Raw genomic sequence first — 14,642 nt, 5'->3', positions numbered from 1 at the left:
ATTGAATATGAATATTTGTACACGCCAGGGCTGTAACTAGGGCTGTGTGGCAGGGGCAACCGCCAAGGGCACAACGCTGACGGGGGGCGTAGCTTAGGTTAATTTTGTTAAAATTGAGGGCTAGGGGGTGGCATTAGTCTTTCTCACCCCAGGCGCTAGAATTCTAAGTTATGGCTCTGGTGCACGCCCTGCACTGTGAAATAACATGAGCTCAAACAGTCTTTTGGTCACGATAGTTTGTAAAGGTGAAAATGTCTAAAGTATTATCACACGTGGATACAGGGAATTGAATTGGCCCCTATGCATCTGCTTTCTAGTACATCATCATTCTTAGCAGTGGTGATACTGTGCTGCATATAGCAGTAAAAGCAGTATTTTTTTTTCTTTCCAGCACAATTAAATGGTGTACAATAACTTGTCACCGTTCAGCTCATTGCTCCCAGTTTCCATGTTTGCTAATGGCTTCCCTGATATGCTGTTGTGCTAATGTCTACTGTAATATATTATTGCACATAGAACTCTTGTATCAGGGAGATAGGGCTGAATTGTGGGGCTGGTAACTTTTCAAGTTGTTTCCATGTGTCTTTAATTGTTAAGCATAAATAAAACATTATTTATGAAGGGTGAGGGAGGCTGTTAATTTGGACAGAGAACCTCTTAATCATATAAACTGCCTTGCTAGCAGCTCAAGTTTATGCTTAACTGAAATGAGTGAGGCGAGTGGATAAACCTCTCAGATTTGGCAGCATCCAGTGAGCAGGAAGATGAAACAAATGACTATCCGTAAACCAGCACTTTCAAAGAATCAAGGTAACGTCCTATACCAAGAATACTTGATACATTTAGATGATATATTTAGACCACTACAATGTGAATGTAAAATCTGCTGGTTTAGAGTTACTGTAATAGGACACGATGATTTATACTTTGCACAGTGTGGTATAGCCCTTAGCCCATGTGTATGATAAGAGATACTGCAGCTCCTGGTGCTCATCAGTCTTGTGATTTTGTGCCGTCACACAGTATAATGTGCATCTTGGCAGTATCCCTTTGCTTTTTATTTCACAGCGGCAATGGGACTATGATATCAACTGTGTGAGGAGAGGCTTGCACAGGCATGGCATCTGCTGCTTTGAAGAACTTTCATCTTTCTGCATTTTTTTCCCCCCTTTCAAACCACTGATTTTCCTGGAAATCTTATTTGTTTACTTTTGTACTTTCTGGAATTTATTTTATAGGTCTTTTATTCCTCTCTGTGATTTCCATGAGTTGCTGGAGGAATGTATAATGTATTGCCGAGCAGTGGCTGGTAACTTTTTCTCCCAATGCTGTTTTGTCTCTTATAAAGCAGAAATTGCCAAAGTGTAATCTGTAATTACTGAACATACAGAGAAATTCTATAATGGTGAAGAAGTTTTATACCAGTTTTTATTGGGTGTTTGCTCACCTTTTTCTGGCCTTAGCACAAGGCCTTGTCTGCACGGGGAGGTGGTAATTGCCTCTTCCTCCACTACAGCAGTCTATGGTTGTGCATGCATATGGGCTATGAAAGGACTGTTATCGGTTTCCTTTCCTTGTTACATAGACTTCTCTCTGAATGGTGTGTAGTGGCTCTTAACACAAGCACATTATCGTGGTACACGCCACTTTCATGAATCTAATTGGTGTGAACACACCTGCTACAGTCCCAATAGCTACTATTAGAGAGGGGAAAGTCACTTTTGGTTTTCCTTACCCCCAAACTTCCCAGCATTACCGATGAACATAATACCGAGCTATCACCCTACTCCACCTACTGCTTGCACTCCATGCTATCTTGCTTGACTTCTCAACTGACCTCTCTCAGTAACTTTTGCGACAATGTTCTCATAACCCGTCCTAGATGTTTTTATGGAAAAGCCCATTTTAAAATCTTATTTAAGTCACCACTAGTCGCCTAATCTGCATGCAACAAAGCAGTCTGTACCTTCCTAAATTGGTTTCTGCACCACATAACAGACTGCTGAGCACGTCTCTTGATTCCCACATGGAAAAGTGCAAAGAAAACAAAAAATAGCCATGTTTAATGTAAATGAGGAAGAATTGGAACATAGCCATACTCTACACAGGTAGAAAAGAAAGGCCATCTTTTTCATTTAAAAGATCTCCATGCCAACTCATGCAATCCAGAATTCAAGAGCCACAAACATGGCAAGATTTATTGTCTCCCCGCTTACGCACAGGTGTCTTGTCGTCTTTGTCTCACATATAAGTTTTTATTATAATGTGTGCCTGGTTATGACACCTTCTGTTTACTGCATCTATACAGAACTTTCAATGTCATCTAGTGAACATGATGCATTTGTTTGTTCTTATGGTTTTTTTGTTTGTTTGGCAACGATTTTCCTTTTTATATTTTGTGTAACGTCTAACTCTGACAACCCGTAACGTAGCTCCAGCTCAATGTTTTGATCAGCTACACACTGACGTCACAGAATTCAGACTGAGCAGCTCCTTCAATGACATTTTTAGACGGAAGGAGATCATACCTGCTGGTTAGGTTCACCCCTGCTCTCTTGTAGTGTTTGGTATCATCCGTGGTCATGCAGTGCTCTACTACATAGTCTTGTAGCACTAGTCTGTGTGTGTTTTTCATATTGTCATCATTATTGCAGTTTATGAGCTACAAACAAACACAGTTGACTGAAAATAGGCAAAGTTTATGGATATGTTAATGCAATCTAGACACCATAGAGTAATAGACAAGGCCCTTCCCAACCATTTAGCATTTGTTAGATTATGATACAGGGTCAAGAAGATAATTTCCTTCATACCGTAGAGGAGTACATGCAGATATGCACTATAGCTCTGACTCAAATCCCAAATTGAATGTACTGTACTAATAGATTCCTAGGAAGTTCGCTGAAACTACAGGTAACTGGCAATTTCCAGGGAACTTGGGGCAGCCCCCTCCTGCCGTAAAAAAAATCCTGAACACTTATTTCTAAAGCTTTGTTAATGTTTCTTAACTGACAAATCTATTCTTTCTTACTTTAGATTATTTTCAATCTATGCTCAAGAAAGACAGGTGTTTGCTCCACTAAACATCCAATTCCCTGTTCTCCAAGCATTTAGTCGTGTTTCCCAAAGTTTTGTAGCTGTACTCCTGAGTCTTTATGCCGCCAGTTTCCAAGCATGGCCTTGTGTTTGGAAAGCTGGTATTAACCCTTGTTGAAAACCTTGCAATGTAATCTAAACCATTCCCTTTTTATTCTCTATGCCAGGATGTACATACTAAACAGAAAGTTTTTAGAGATGTTCAGTCTTAGACTTGCAGACGTTAATCTGTGCTGAGATCATCCTTTCTCCATCTTCCTTACGTTTATTAATGGGAGCAATATCTTGCCCGGCAAAGATGAAAGGAAATACCAGCCATAGACTCCTGTTGATCAAATATCATGGAAAATTATTGTTTTACCTCAGATTTTGAACAAAGTTAAATTCAGACATGGGTATAACCTTCTACTTTTAACTAGACTTGACAAAAAACATATAGCTTTCAGATGGCACAATGTCTATATAAGAAAAATACATCCAAAGCGCTTGTTATAGGTCATTTCATTAAAGGTGACCCATAACCTGCACACATTGACAGCAATCAATATTTAGTCTTACTAGGAACTAGTGACTTCAAGGAGGCATGAGGCACTTCATGCCTCAGTTCCGTCACTAGTAACTTTATAGGCTGCATTCTCATCTCAGAGTGCTATGTGTAGGACCTTTCCTGAAACAAGTTAAACTTAGCCAGTTTTCCTTTTGCAGCGACTGACAAAACTGCCTTTGGAACAAGTATTTGTAGGCCAGTAGCATTAAAAAAATTACAGCTCTTGATTCAATTTTTACTGTTTGATATACATTTTTTTTCTCACCATTACTCTTTATCAACCAGACAGAAAATATGAAGAAGCTTAATCGATCTCTATTCCTGAATGTCTTTTCTAGACCTAATAAGGGCTATCTTTAGAGTACAGTAACACACTGAAGCTCTAATCTGAAGACCGGAAGGGCAATTACCCCAATAGCTTTTCACTGAAACCCACTAACAATGGTCTCATGCTAGTGGCAGAGGCAATTGTGTCTGCATCCCATCTCATGGCAGGCTGCTTCTTTCCATCACATTCAGGTACATGTTAGATACATTCTACCAGAGTGCACCTAACCCAGTGGATCCCAAACTTTCTCAGTTCAAGGTACCCTTAGGCTCTCCATAATTTTTTTCAAGGCACCTCTAAGCAAAAGTGATCACCACGTAGTCCCCTGCCTTGCTGATCACCTGCCCTGGCCACGGTACCCCTTTGAGATCGCCACGGCAACCCAAGGAGCCGTGGCACACAGTTTGGGAGCCACTGACCTAACCAATGATTCAAGCTAGGTAGTGGGCACCTTACACCTTACACCACCCCTCCTTGTCTTGCATTCTACAGAGAGTCTGAAGTAACAGACTAAACAGTTAGTGTATGATAAGATTAGCGACCTAACTGCCTGGCAAGGTCACAAATGCTTCTCACACACCCTCAGAATTTCCTTCCATGTATTTCTTTTCAATGCCCTGAACTTATCCTTGCAGGATGGTCAAAGTGGTACACAAAATATAAAAACCCCAAAAACAAAAATCTGATCAGAAGTGTATCTCCTTTTACACTAATATTTAGAGTCAGTAGTGTCTATAAATATTTAAATTTGGGACTGAAACAGGGACATGCCTTGTGCTACCTAGATGTAAATATTAAATGCATGTGAATCAGTATTATTTTGGGTACTACCAATAATATCATATTTGTGCAGCAACGCATAGCATTCACTCCACCATTTTTGGTGTAATTTGTAGTAGACTTGGCCAAGCTGGTTGCTATGTCTTCATTACTATGCACCTATGGTTAGGAACATTGCTCGAGCAGTGTAGATAGCAAAATATCACATGCCCGGAGACCTGCTACCAATGCAGTGTCAGCCAATGAATTGACTGAAAGGCCAATCTAAGCATCTTTTAATTTAATATTTTTTTATTTTTTTTATTTAATGAGCATCAAACCCACTGCCCATCTTCTGTTTGGTTTTTCCAAAATTGTGCTTTTATTTTTTGTGCTTTGAGTTTTTCACTCTTCCTAAATCTTTTTTCATCTTTGTGTGTCTTGCAAACTTTAGAAACAATCAAAATAGGATTGGAGTTAATGGCTACCTGTATTGCTTCCTCACGCAATGATATCATGGGATGTGGGATTTAGAGGGGCCTTCAACCCTGACTTAGCTTCTGTGAACTTTCGCCTGTGCAAAAAGCATCCAATCTTGCTGTGGTAAATCCTGATAAACTATACTATATTATAAAGACCTCTTATCTGACTTCGTTGCCGGCAATATATCTGTATACATATACGCATTCTCCATAAATTGTTTTGTTATTGCAACAGAACATGGAAGTAAGACTCCATCTGCATTTATAATGTCATAACTGTGTTAGTGATCTCTTTGAATCAGTTCAGTGATGAACGGAATGTAGAATCTTGTAAAAAGAATGTACAGCGCTGCACACACTTTTTTCCGAAGTCGAAGAAAAATGTGCCCTGTAACGATGTTATTGTATGAATAAAGTTTTATTTATTGCATTTAAATGGGGACTTTGGGGATCCTTTTTTTTATTATACTCTTTAAATATGAGGCTCGCTTGCTCTTGGACATGTTTCTCTCACAGTCTATATCTTTTCTTTATTTTTCTTCATATATGCTCATTTTTTGGGGGGGAAATGGTTCTTGGTGACAGACGCTAACTGTGATTTTGAACATTGCGCAGCTGTATCATACATCAGGCTAATAAGACAATAAACATTTTCTACAATCTGACTTCTTCTTTTTCTGACTACTGTGATTGTCCTTGTCATATTTTTTTCTTCACACTTTCCATCAATGCCATCTACATAATAAATGATAAATCTTCATCCATGTTCAGAAACTGTGTGCTTTATTAAATTAATGATACTGGCTGAACTTTGGGTAAGGCCACCATTTCGCTTAGGGTGGCAGTAATTTGGAAAAGATGGCCGCTCAACTGTTAGTAACTACATATAGTGACAGGGGTATACTGTCTAGTCCTGTCCCATCCCCTGACACACACTCTCTTTCTCTCTTCTCCTGCCAAACACTTATGTCTGGGATTATTATTCATCAGTGTTCCCAAATTCTACAGTACATCATATGATAACATCTTTATATATGCATATATCCAATATTCATACCATTGGTAGGGGGCCTGTATCTTTTTAGCTTTGTTTGTTTGTTTCCCCCAATTATAAGGAATCAATCAAAATTTGGCAAATCTTGTTTTGTGCATTATAGAAATAGAGGTATATGAAAAGGTTGATGTGAGGGCCCAGATTACTATCTCTTCAAACTCGTCTGATGCATTCTGACTGAAAGCTCACAACTAGATAGGCTAGAAACAATATTAAACACAGCTTATCTTTCCAGATGCCATCCGGCTCTAATCAGTCTTCTAGCATGATTAGCTCATTTTTATTTGCGGATACCTATTAGAAAAAATGTTAATGCCTAAAAATCTGACAATAATATCTAACCTATTAATTGGTACCTCGATTTCTACAGTCTCGCTTATTACCATGGCAGCTTCCAATGAGAACATCTATCAGTGACCCAAATGCTATGCTGCATAACAGCCTCCCGGAGTATAGGAGTATAGGATCATGTTTATCAGGCTGGTTTTAGGAGATCTGAATAGTGTACAGGGGTAAAAGAAAAATTTGTGTAGTAAATATTACTGACTTATTAGATTTATAGCAACGTCTAATGAACATTAGGGCATTGTATCGGGGAAAAGGCCCCTCTGGCACCCACGGAAAGGTAAGACATTGCAATTTACAGTTTTCTGTCGCACATCAAATATTCCCAAATGTAAAAGGAAGTATAAAAGTACAGTCTAAGATGTGATCTAGAACCAACCGATGCCTTGTACATGTTTTGCAAGAATTAGGATAGAACACCTATATCTGAGAAAGTGATTAGATTGGCATTGTAAGGTTAGTAACTCTGTAGAGTATAGGGAAATGTCATCAGTGAATAACAGCTTCCTAGCACACCTTTATACTTGCAGCATTAACTGACTCCTACATGTGATTAACAAACACATGTCCACATCTTTGCAAAAGTGATGTATTGTCATGAATATATTTGCCTTATTTCCTGTATATTGCAATATCAAGACTGTTTTCCCTATAAATTTTACAAAAGCAGTGCACAACCTATGGGTTGGAAGCCCAATTTGGATCACAGAATCTTTCTGGGGTTCTGTGCCTGCTAAATATGCAATATATCCTATAGGGAAATGCATCATTTGGGGGTCTCAGAACAATGGCACTTGAGTCCAAGTATAAGAACTCTGGGTCCCTGAACAAAAGCACGCTGACAATTGGGGTCCCAAAGCAATGGCAGCTTGCTCTTGGGGGCAGATTTAATTCTCTTTGCTGTCCCATCAAAGACTTGCACGATGAGCCTTGAATATACGCTACAGGAAACATTGCTGACTCTTTTGATTAAAAAAAAAAAAATGATTGGAAGTGTGCGCAGCTTCTATGGGACCTCGGACTGAACTGAATTTTCCCCCTTGGAGTCCCTGCTATAAAAAAAAAAGTGTTCAGTGTCATGGTTTTAGAGCATAGTTCTGCCTGAAATATACCGGTGACCTATTCTGAATAAGTTGTGCAGCCAGTGATTTCAGTTGATCTATAGTTCACTTCTTGTCAGATAAACCTATGAATTTTCATGCATCAAGCAATCAAACTTGGGTCACTATTTTGTTTCCTACTTTAATTGTGTATTTTTTTTTTTTAAATGATGTAGTTTGCATTTTAAACTCTAGACACATTGCGCAGGAGTAAGTTTTACTATGCACACTGTTGTGTTCTCACCATATGCTGTGCTTTCCACTCTTGCGCAGTCTCCATGCCAGCACAGTGCACACGTATCTATTTGAATACACAGGAACCCATTCATCCACTTGCTTCTGATCCATGACGTGCACACTGGAGATGAACAGTCTTTACACAAGGTTAAACAATGGACTATTGATTTTATTTCACTTTGTTTTTATCATCCCAATTAGAGTGGGAAGGTGGGGCATTACATGTGGCTTAAAACTTGCCATTTTTATGTGGATTCACAAAAGTTAAATATTACTGAATTTTACAAAGCATATTAAAAAAGTGTAAATTAACTGCATAAAGTGTCCCCTGTAATCCGCTGCACCTTGGGTTTCTGCTAGACTGCCGTTGCATAGCCAGAGAAGAGGAGTATTATACTAAGCTAGCAGAAACAGAAGGTCCTATTGGGTGGTTGTAATTTCCACCAAGGATTTGGATGCTGGGCCTTCTGGGAAAATTCCAGTACCCTCACTCCCACCCGCAACATTGAAACCCTCCTAAGGCCTTTCAGAAATAAAAATAACATAGAAACAAACAGTTAATGCTTCAGATCCAGGTATTAGGTTAATAAATATTCAATGTATTATTGACTGTCCCAACAACAGTGAGTGAACCTGAGGTGAATTGTTTTTCATATGAACAGACTCTCCCCACCTATGAACATTGTGTTCTTTGCATAATTCAGCCGCGGGGTTACTCATCCTCCCTCCTAGCCAATAAAAACTGACTGTTGTAAAGAACAATATGCTTACATATTTATTAGAGACACTCACAGGAACAGAAAGTGCTCTGTTCCATTGCCTGCATTGTAGTAATACCACGCTCACAAGTTATAAAAACCACATTTCTGTTTGTGTTGCAGCTTGGAAGCTGAAGTTGCAAGGTTTTGAGAGGTCTCTGCAGTTAGTAAGTTTTTATGTGTTAAAATACTTAACATTTCTTAACCCGGTTTCTGTGCTCTACTCTAGCTGCAGGGATATACCTTGTTCACACCAGACACCTCATAAAAGAGGATGCTGGATTGTAAAATATAATCTTGTGGGGAAGATATTTCTATATGCACAGCACAGTTCCTGTTCCATTGATGGAACCAAATGGATGTGATGCAATAAATTCATGTGCCATCAAAGTTGACATGTGTCCTTTATTTTCCCCTGTAATAATGGATAGGGCCTGGCAGTTAAGGTAGAGCATTTGTATCCCATCATCCTCCACTTGGTGAATCCATCTTAAACTCTTATTATCCTCTTAACGTATAACTGGGACTGTCTGTACAATATTATTTTACTATTCAACAACTTTCCACTTCTTGTACAGTACAAAGTAGCCAACTACTGCTAGTGCTAGCACAACGGTAACTATAACATGTGGATCTGGCTGTATTCCCGTTGGCTTTTGTACGACATACATCTTCAAACTCCACTCTGTCCTGTTCTGTAGGGTCAGACTTGTGGCTCTTGTCTGTCTGATACCTTTCCCTAATTCCAGTGTGTCCTACTGTTATATGTACAATACTATTCTGTGTTCGATAACAATGTCATATTGTTTTGTTGCCATATCCATGTAACCTGCTGCAGTTGTGTTTAACTGGTAACCAATGATAAGAAGAGCTGATGATCGGTCTACTGCATGTTAAACTAGTAAGAATTGAGCCCCATCTATACTTAAATTATCAAACAGATCTTTACTTTTAAAGATCTGTTTGGACTCCCTCCTCAAGGAAGTGCATTGAAGGTTGGTGGACCCCTCTCTTCAATCAAAACAGTGGAGAATCCATTGAAAATATTCAGAGCTTCTCTTATGTAGTTTGTTTTTAAACAAGCTGATGGTAAGCTTCTCAGCAGCTCATCTTATAGATTTTATCCAGTGTTGGAAAGATACCCATTATTATAAATAATATATAAGTGAGACATTAAGACGTGAACCAGACAGCTAAGAGCTCTTTACTGTGAACCTGTGTCCCGTGCACTACGATGCGTTCACTACGTGGTGTATGTTGCAGAATGAAATTGATTTAAAAAAAAATAGCTTTATCGTTCTAATAGTTAATGATCACTAACAATGATAAGATCACTGACCATGGTGGTGTTAGCAGAGCATAAGGCATTTACTACAAGAATGGAACAGGAACTATTAAAGGTCCTTCAGGCTAAGAAATGTGAATGTTGTCAGTTGTTTCATCTATGGGGATTAATGATCCCTATTTTTAGTTTTCTGTATATTGTATAATTAGAAGACTTCACTATGAAAAGGTCCAATGTTTCCCCCTATTTGAATAGGTCCACCTGTCCTCTGAGGTAATCTGTTCTCACTAACAGTGTATGTGTTGTAGAGGACAGTTCTCTGAATTACTAAAATGTTGACAGGAAATGGCAGCATTATAGGAAAACTAAATTTGTTAGTTTTGGTTGGATAAAATAAAAGCCAGCTGAGCAGATGTCGATGCCCCTCCAATAAACGTACTATTCCTCTGAATGGGAACGTCGCTGACAACATGTATAAGGTAAGTTGTAGTAAGATAGATGCACGTTGGATCTGGGTAATGCTGTCTTGTGGTAGACCACACCAAAAGAAAGTTTACATTTTTTAGTAGTGGGTAAAAATTTTCTTTGAGTAGTTTTTGTGGCGTCCATTTAATTAAAATACAAAGTTAAACAATCGGATAAAGTAGTCTAGTGAATTTTGCTGTGTAATGCCTGTGGATTAATGATTTCAGCATAGCAATTCTGGTCCAAATCTTTGGTAACCTAGATGCTACATATTTATTCACAATAACCTCACTTATGAAGCACAAAATGGCCAGCAAGTAGCACAACCCTGGTGCCACTTGCATCTATTTGGGTTTGTGCACACACACTGCTCTGGCAGTGGAGCAGAAGTTTGCACTACACCAAGTTCAGCAGAGTAAGGGAGTAGGCCCACCAGTGTGGAGTAGGTCCACCAGTGTGTATAATTGCAGAGCAATGCAAAAAGCTTTCATTTTGCACCACAAGATTATTTAAATGAGCAAAAGGGGATGGGAAAGGTCCATACGGGTGCTCCTTGCTGTGTTGAAGGACACAGTTATATCTAGTCTGCAAAGACACTTGTGCTATACTACTTATTGGACATATTTTGCAGTTGCACTTTGGGCAGAGTGTGCCTAGAAATGTGCCTCTCAGCCTATGTAAAGCAAAGCCTCAAACAATAATGGAAAATGAAAGGGGTAGTTATAAGGTGGTAGAAGGTTGGACTTATGATGTGACCCTTAATTTGTACAGTATAAATCTTTCAACGTGGTGAACCTTGATGTACACTGGGTGGCACATCTAGGTGCTGCAGTGCAAAAACCAAGCTATTTTGTACTGTGCTTCCATTGCGCTTCATAAACGTGGTTCAGTATATCTAAATGGTCTTTGTTTTCCATAGATATCCAGAACCATAACTGAATTACTGCTAACCCGGGACTGCAGGTTAAGTACAGTTGAATCTTTGGTCCCACCGTTGTGAATACATGATTATTACTTGCTTTCCTGGTGATGTCAATTCATGTTATGGCCATGATAAAAGGTCATGTGTGGTTAAGGAAATCATCACCTAATTGGGGGTACCTGACGAGGGCTGAAAAGCACTGCTTCAAGACATAGCTGGCAGTATAGAGTCCAATGCTCTCTTATATGATTTATAAGTGGTATCTACCATAGTAGTGAAAAATATGTTTAATGCTTTGTTTTAATAACCATCACTCTGTATGGAAGGGGCCATCCCAATCATGTATGCATTTTTTATCTTGAGCCTGTAGTACTGTTTGGTCTTTTAAACTGTACAGCTGGTGTCTGTTTCTAGTAACTTTGTATTGTCGTCTTGATCTTCCAATGTACCTAATTCTCTGCATGTCTAAACCAGTCTTTTAGTGCTTATTATATCTATGGCCGCTCTGGAGAATATGCTCATTAAGCACAGGTAGGTTAGTTAGAGGCTTCTCCATCTTCATACCACCACTTATTGGGGATATCCTTAAATCTTGGCTTGTTAGCAGATGAGGGTATACTTTAGTTCTAGTTTTATCACTGCAGTGAGCATGGCTTTCGAGGCGCTATATACACCTCTGCAGTTGATGTTTAAAAGTGGAACCAAATTCAAAAAATGAATATGCTTATGCACAAACACATGCCTCAAACCTGGAGTTACGACGTATAAAGTAGTTAAAAAAAACAAAATAAAAAAAACCCAAAAACCTAAACAAAACAAAAAAACAAGAAAAAAAACAAACAAACCTGCTTCATACTTTAGTGATATCAGTGGTTCCCAATGGACTGGTAAGCAGTATGATGAATATTAAGCCCACAAAATTGCCTCCACTGTGTAGGTGATGGCTAAGATATATTTAGAGAGACTCCACTTTAATTGTCATAATAAAAAAAAACCACAAAAATAAAACCTATTCCAACGTTTCCAATTCCCTACTTACACTGCTTAACACCCTATTTTTTTCCTATTTCAAATGATATCCATCCCAAATAGAACTATTGTGCATTATTACTACTTTCATATAACTTTTTCTCTTCCAACAGAAATCCATTTTTTGAAGTCCGATTGAAACCCACGGTAACAAATGACCGATCTGCACCACTTGTGAACTGACTGTGATAATCCACCGGTTCCTGCCACCCAGTGCTCCACCACTATTCCCACATATGGATGGTTTTTCTATGCTAGTGAATAAAGTGTAATGTGCATTAGGAAGTCAAAAGTGGCAAATGGGGAAAGGTCTCTGTACATCTGCATGTTAACACTATGACAATTGTGCTGGCACAATAAATTCCACCTTCACAGAAGCATGTACATGACTGGAATATGCACAGTAAATATCTGCTTATTGGTGCCAGAAGTGGGCTTTGCCTACTTTTTCACTAATGCCATCAATTCATTACACTACTCACTGTGACTTAGTTGCAGTACATCATTGATATTATATTCTTTTATTGCTAAATTTACTGTGGTTGTGCATAGTGGTCATGTATGTTTTAGAAATAGACTTGTGCATTTTGCTTCACTCCGCAAAAAGCATCTGAGTGAAATTGGCAGGAGGGGTTTCCATGGAATGAGGCAGCCATTTTGTGATCTAAAACAATGATCATGAGAATATTAATTCTTTGGGAGCTGGTCCCAGTGAATCGATAGGCCAAATTTTGTTTCATCTCATAAAATGGCTGCCTCTACGGTGTAAGCGATTGGTGCACTTTAAATCCCATTCTAAGCACATCTAAATTCTTCGAGGCTTGGTAAGGAACCACCACAAATATGCAACATTCAATGTGTACATAAATATATTTAGTGATTATAGTATATAGAATATTGCATTTGACAATGGGAGCTGTAAATAAACAACCTTCAGACAAACCACAACAGGGCGAGTTTCTGTGGGCAGAGAGAATGCTCGAGTTCAGTGTTAACTCTCCCCGCTGTTAACAGTGGCTGGCCCATACAACAGTAAAGGGGATTGCTTATTCTCTTTAATCACATATTTGTTACAAAATAGAGCCTTAGAATCGGCTTAAGTCAAAATAAGTAGTAGTACTAGTTATTTGTAGGTGATTTTTAGTGTTAAAGAAAACTGTTGCCCAGCACAGAAAAGTCTTCGTATTAACTTAAAGTGGACCATCTCCTACAGTGGAGGCTGCCATTTCATGACATCACTACTTCCTAGTGAACTGATTGGCCTGTTACTGATTCCTAGTGAATTGATAGGCTGAATATTGGTTCAGCTAACAAAATGTCTGCCTTCACTGTATATAGGAAAGTCCCACAATGGTTGACAAGATGGTTTACTTTAGTTAATTTGTATAACTGTGTGCATAAGTTTGTAGAAATAAGAGTATAATGTTGTTCAGCCTCTTGGTTATTACTATAGACTTATTAAGAACAGCACACCTGTTTAGGTTTGAGAGTGAATCAGAATGCTGGATCAGAACACAGCCTTTAAAAGACACTGGCACACAATAGGCTCCGGAAATTGAACAGGAAATTATTCCAGTTACCATATGTGTTTGTGAATTGAGTAATTATATATTTTGTCTAATGTAAATTTAAAAGAATAAATTATCTTCCTGTATAACTTAATTGTACAGCATTGAAATGTTAAAATGATGTAATTAAAAGGATAGAAAGAAATGGCTAAAGTGTTTCTGGCATCAGCATAAAGGTTTATTAACCTATACATAAATTTACATTCAGTCACTGCTATGGCTGCTGAATTTGTTTAGAAAAGGAAATGTATTTGTTATGACAATTGCTTGAAGAGCATGCATGTTTTTGGTACCCAAAACAAATATGGCAACTTAGCCCAACCATTTTTATTTTTTTTTAACATGGTGTAATTTCACATACGTTTTAAAAAACCAAATGTGCTCTCACAGAGCTTAAACAAGCACAAAGAAGCTGGTATTCTATAGAGGTATCCGTTACCTGTGGCCCTGCCACTAAAGGTGCAGTTCTACTATAGTTGCTCTGCAGTAGGAGGAGGTTATTTATGACTTGCAAACCTGCAGAACCCAAAACCCTTTGGTAATGTGCTCCTAGATGTCGGTGAGGTGTGCGACAAGTGCAAAGTACATGTCCCAAGATGTCGGTGGAGCAGCAGTGTGTACTGGCTGATAGGTCGGTTCTGCCCAAGTCTCCCTAAGTTAGGAGCTA

General features: G+C 38.7%; 1 protein-coding gene across 9 annotated transcripts in view; it reads left to right on the top strand.

Annotated features, from left to right (window-relative positions):
• BAIAP2 (BAR/IMD domain containing adaptor protein 2) overlaps nt 1-14,120 on the top strand; it is a 131,428-nt gene extending 117,308 nt beyond the window's left edge. For 4 of the 9 annotated variants that reach the window (XM_075216905.1, XM_075216906.1, XM_075216908.1 and 1 more), the window contains one exon: nt 12,521-14,120. In XM_075216905.1, coding sequence (XP_075073006.1) covers nt 12,521-12,590 — 70 coding nt within the window. In that variant the 3' untranslated portion in view covers nt 12,591-14,120. Of the gene's footprint in view, nt 1-1,068; nt 4,416-8,829; nt 8,874-12,520 lie in introns of those variants that run through there. The other 5 variants (XM_075216904.1, XM_075216911.1, XM_075216903.1 and 2 more) reach the window with 3 other exon arrangements.
• The last annotated feature ends 522 nt before the right edge of the window (nt 14,121-14,642 follow it).

Source organism: Mixophyes fleayi, chromosome 6 (assembly GCF_038048845.1).
Source record: "Mixophyes fleayi isolate aMixFle1 chromosome 6, aMixFle1.hap1, whole genome shotgun sequence".
Taxonomy (NCBI): Eukaryota; Metazoa; Chordata; class Amphibia; order Anura; family Limnodynastidae; genus Mixophyes; species Mixophyes fleayi.
Note: the sequence above shows the minus strand (reverse complement) of the source record. Positions and strands in the feature narration are given on the sequence as shown.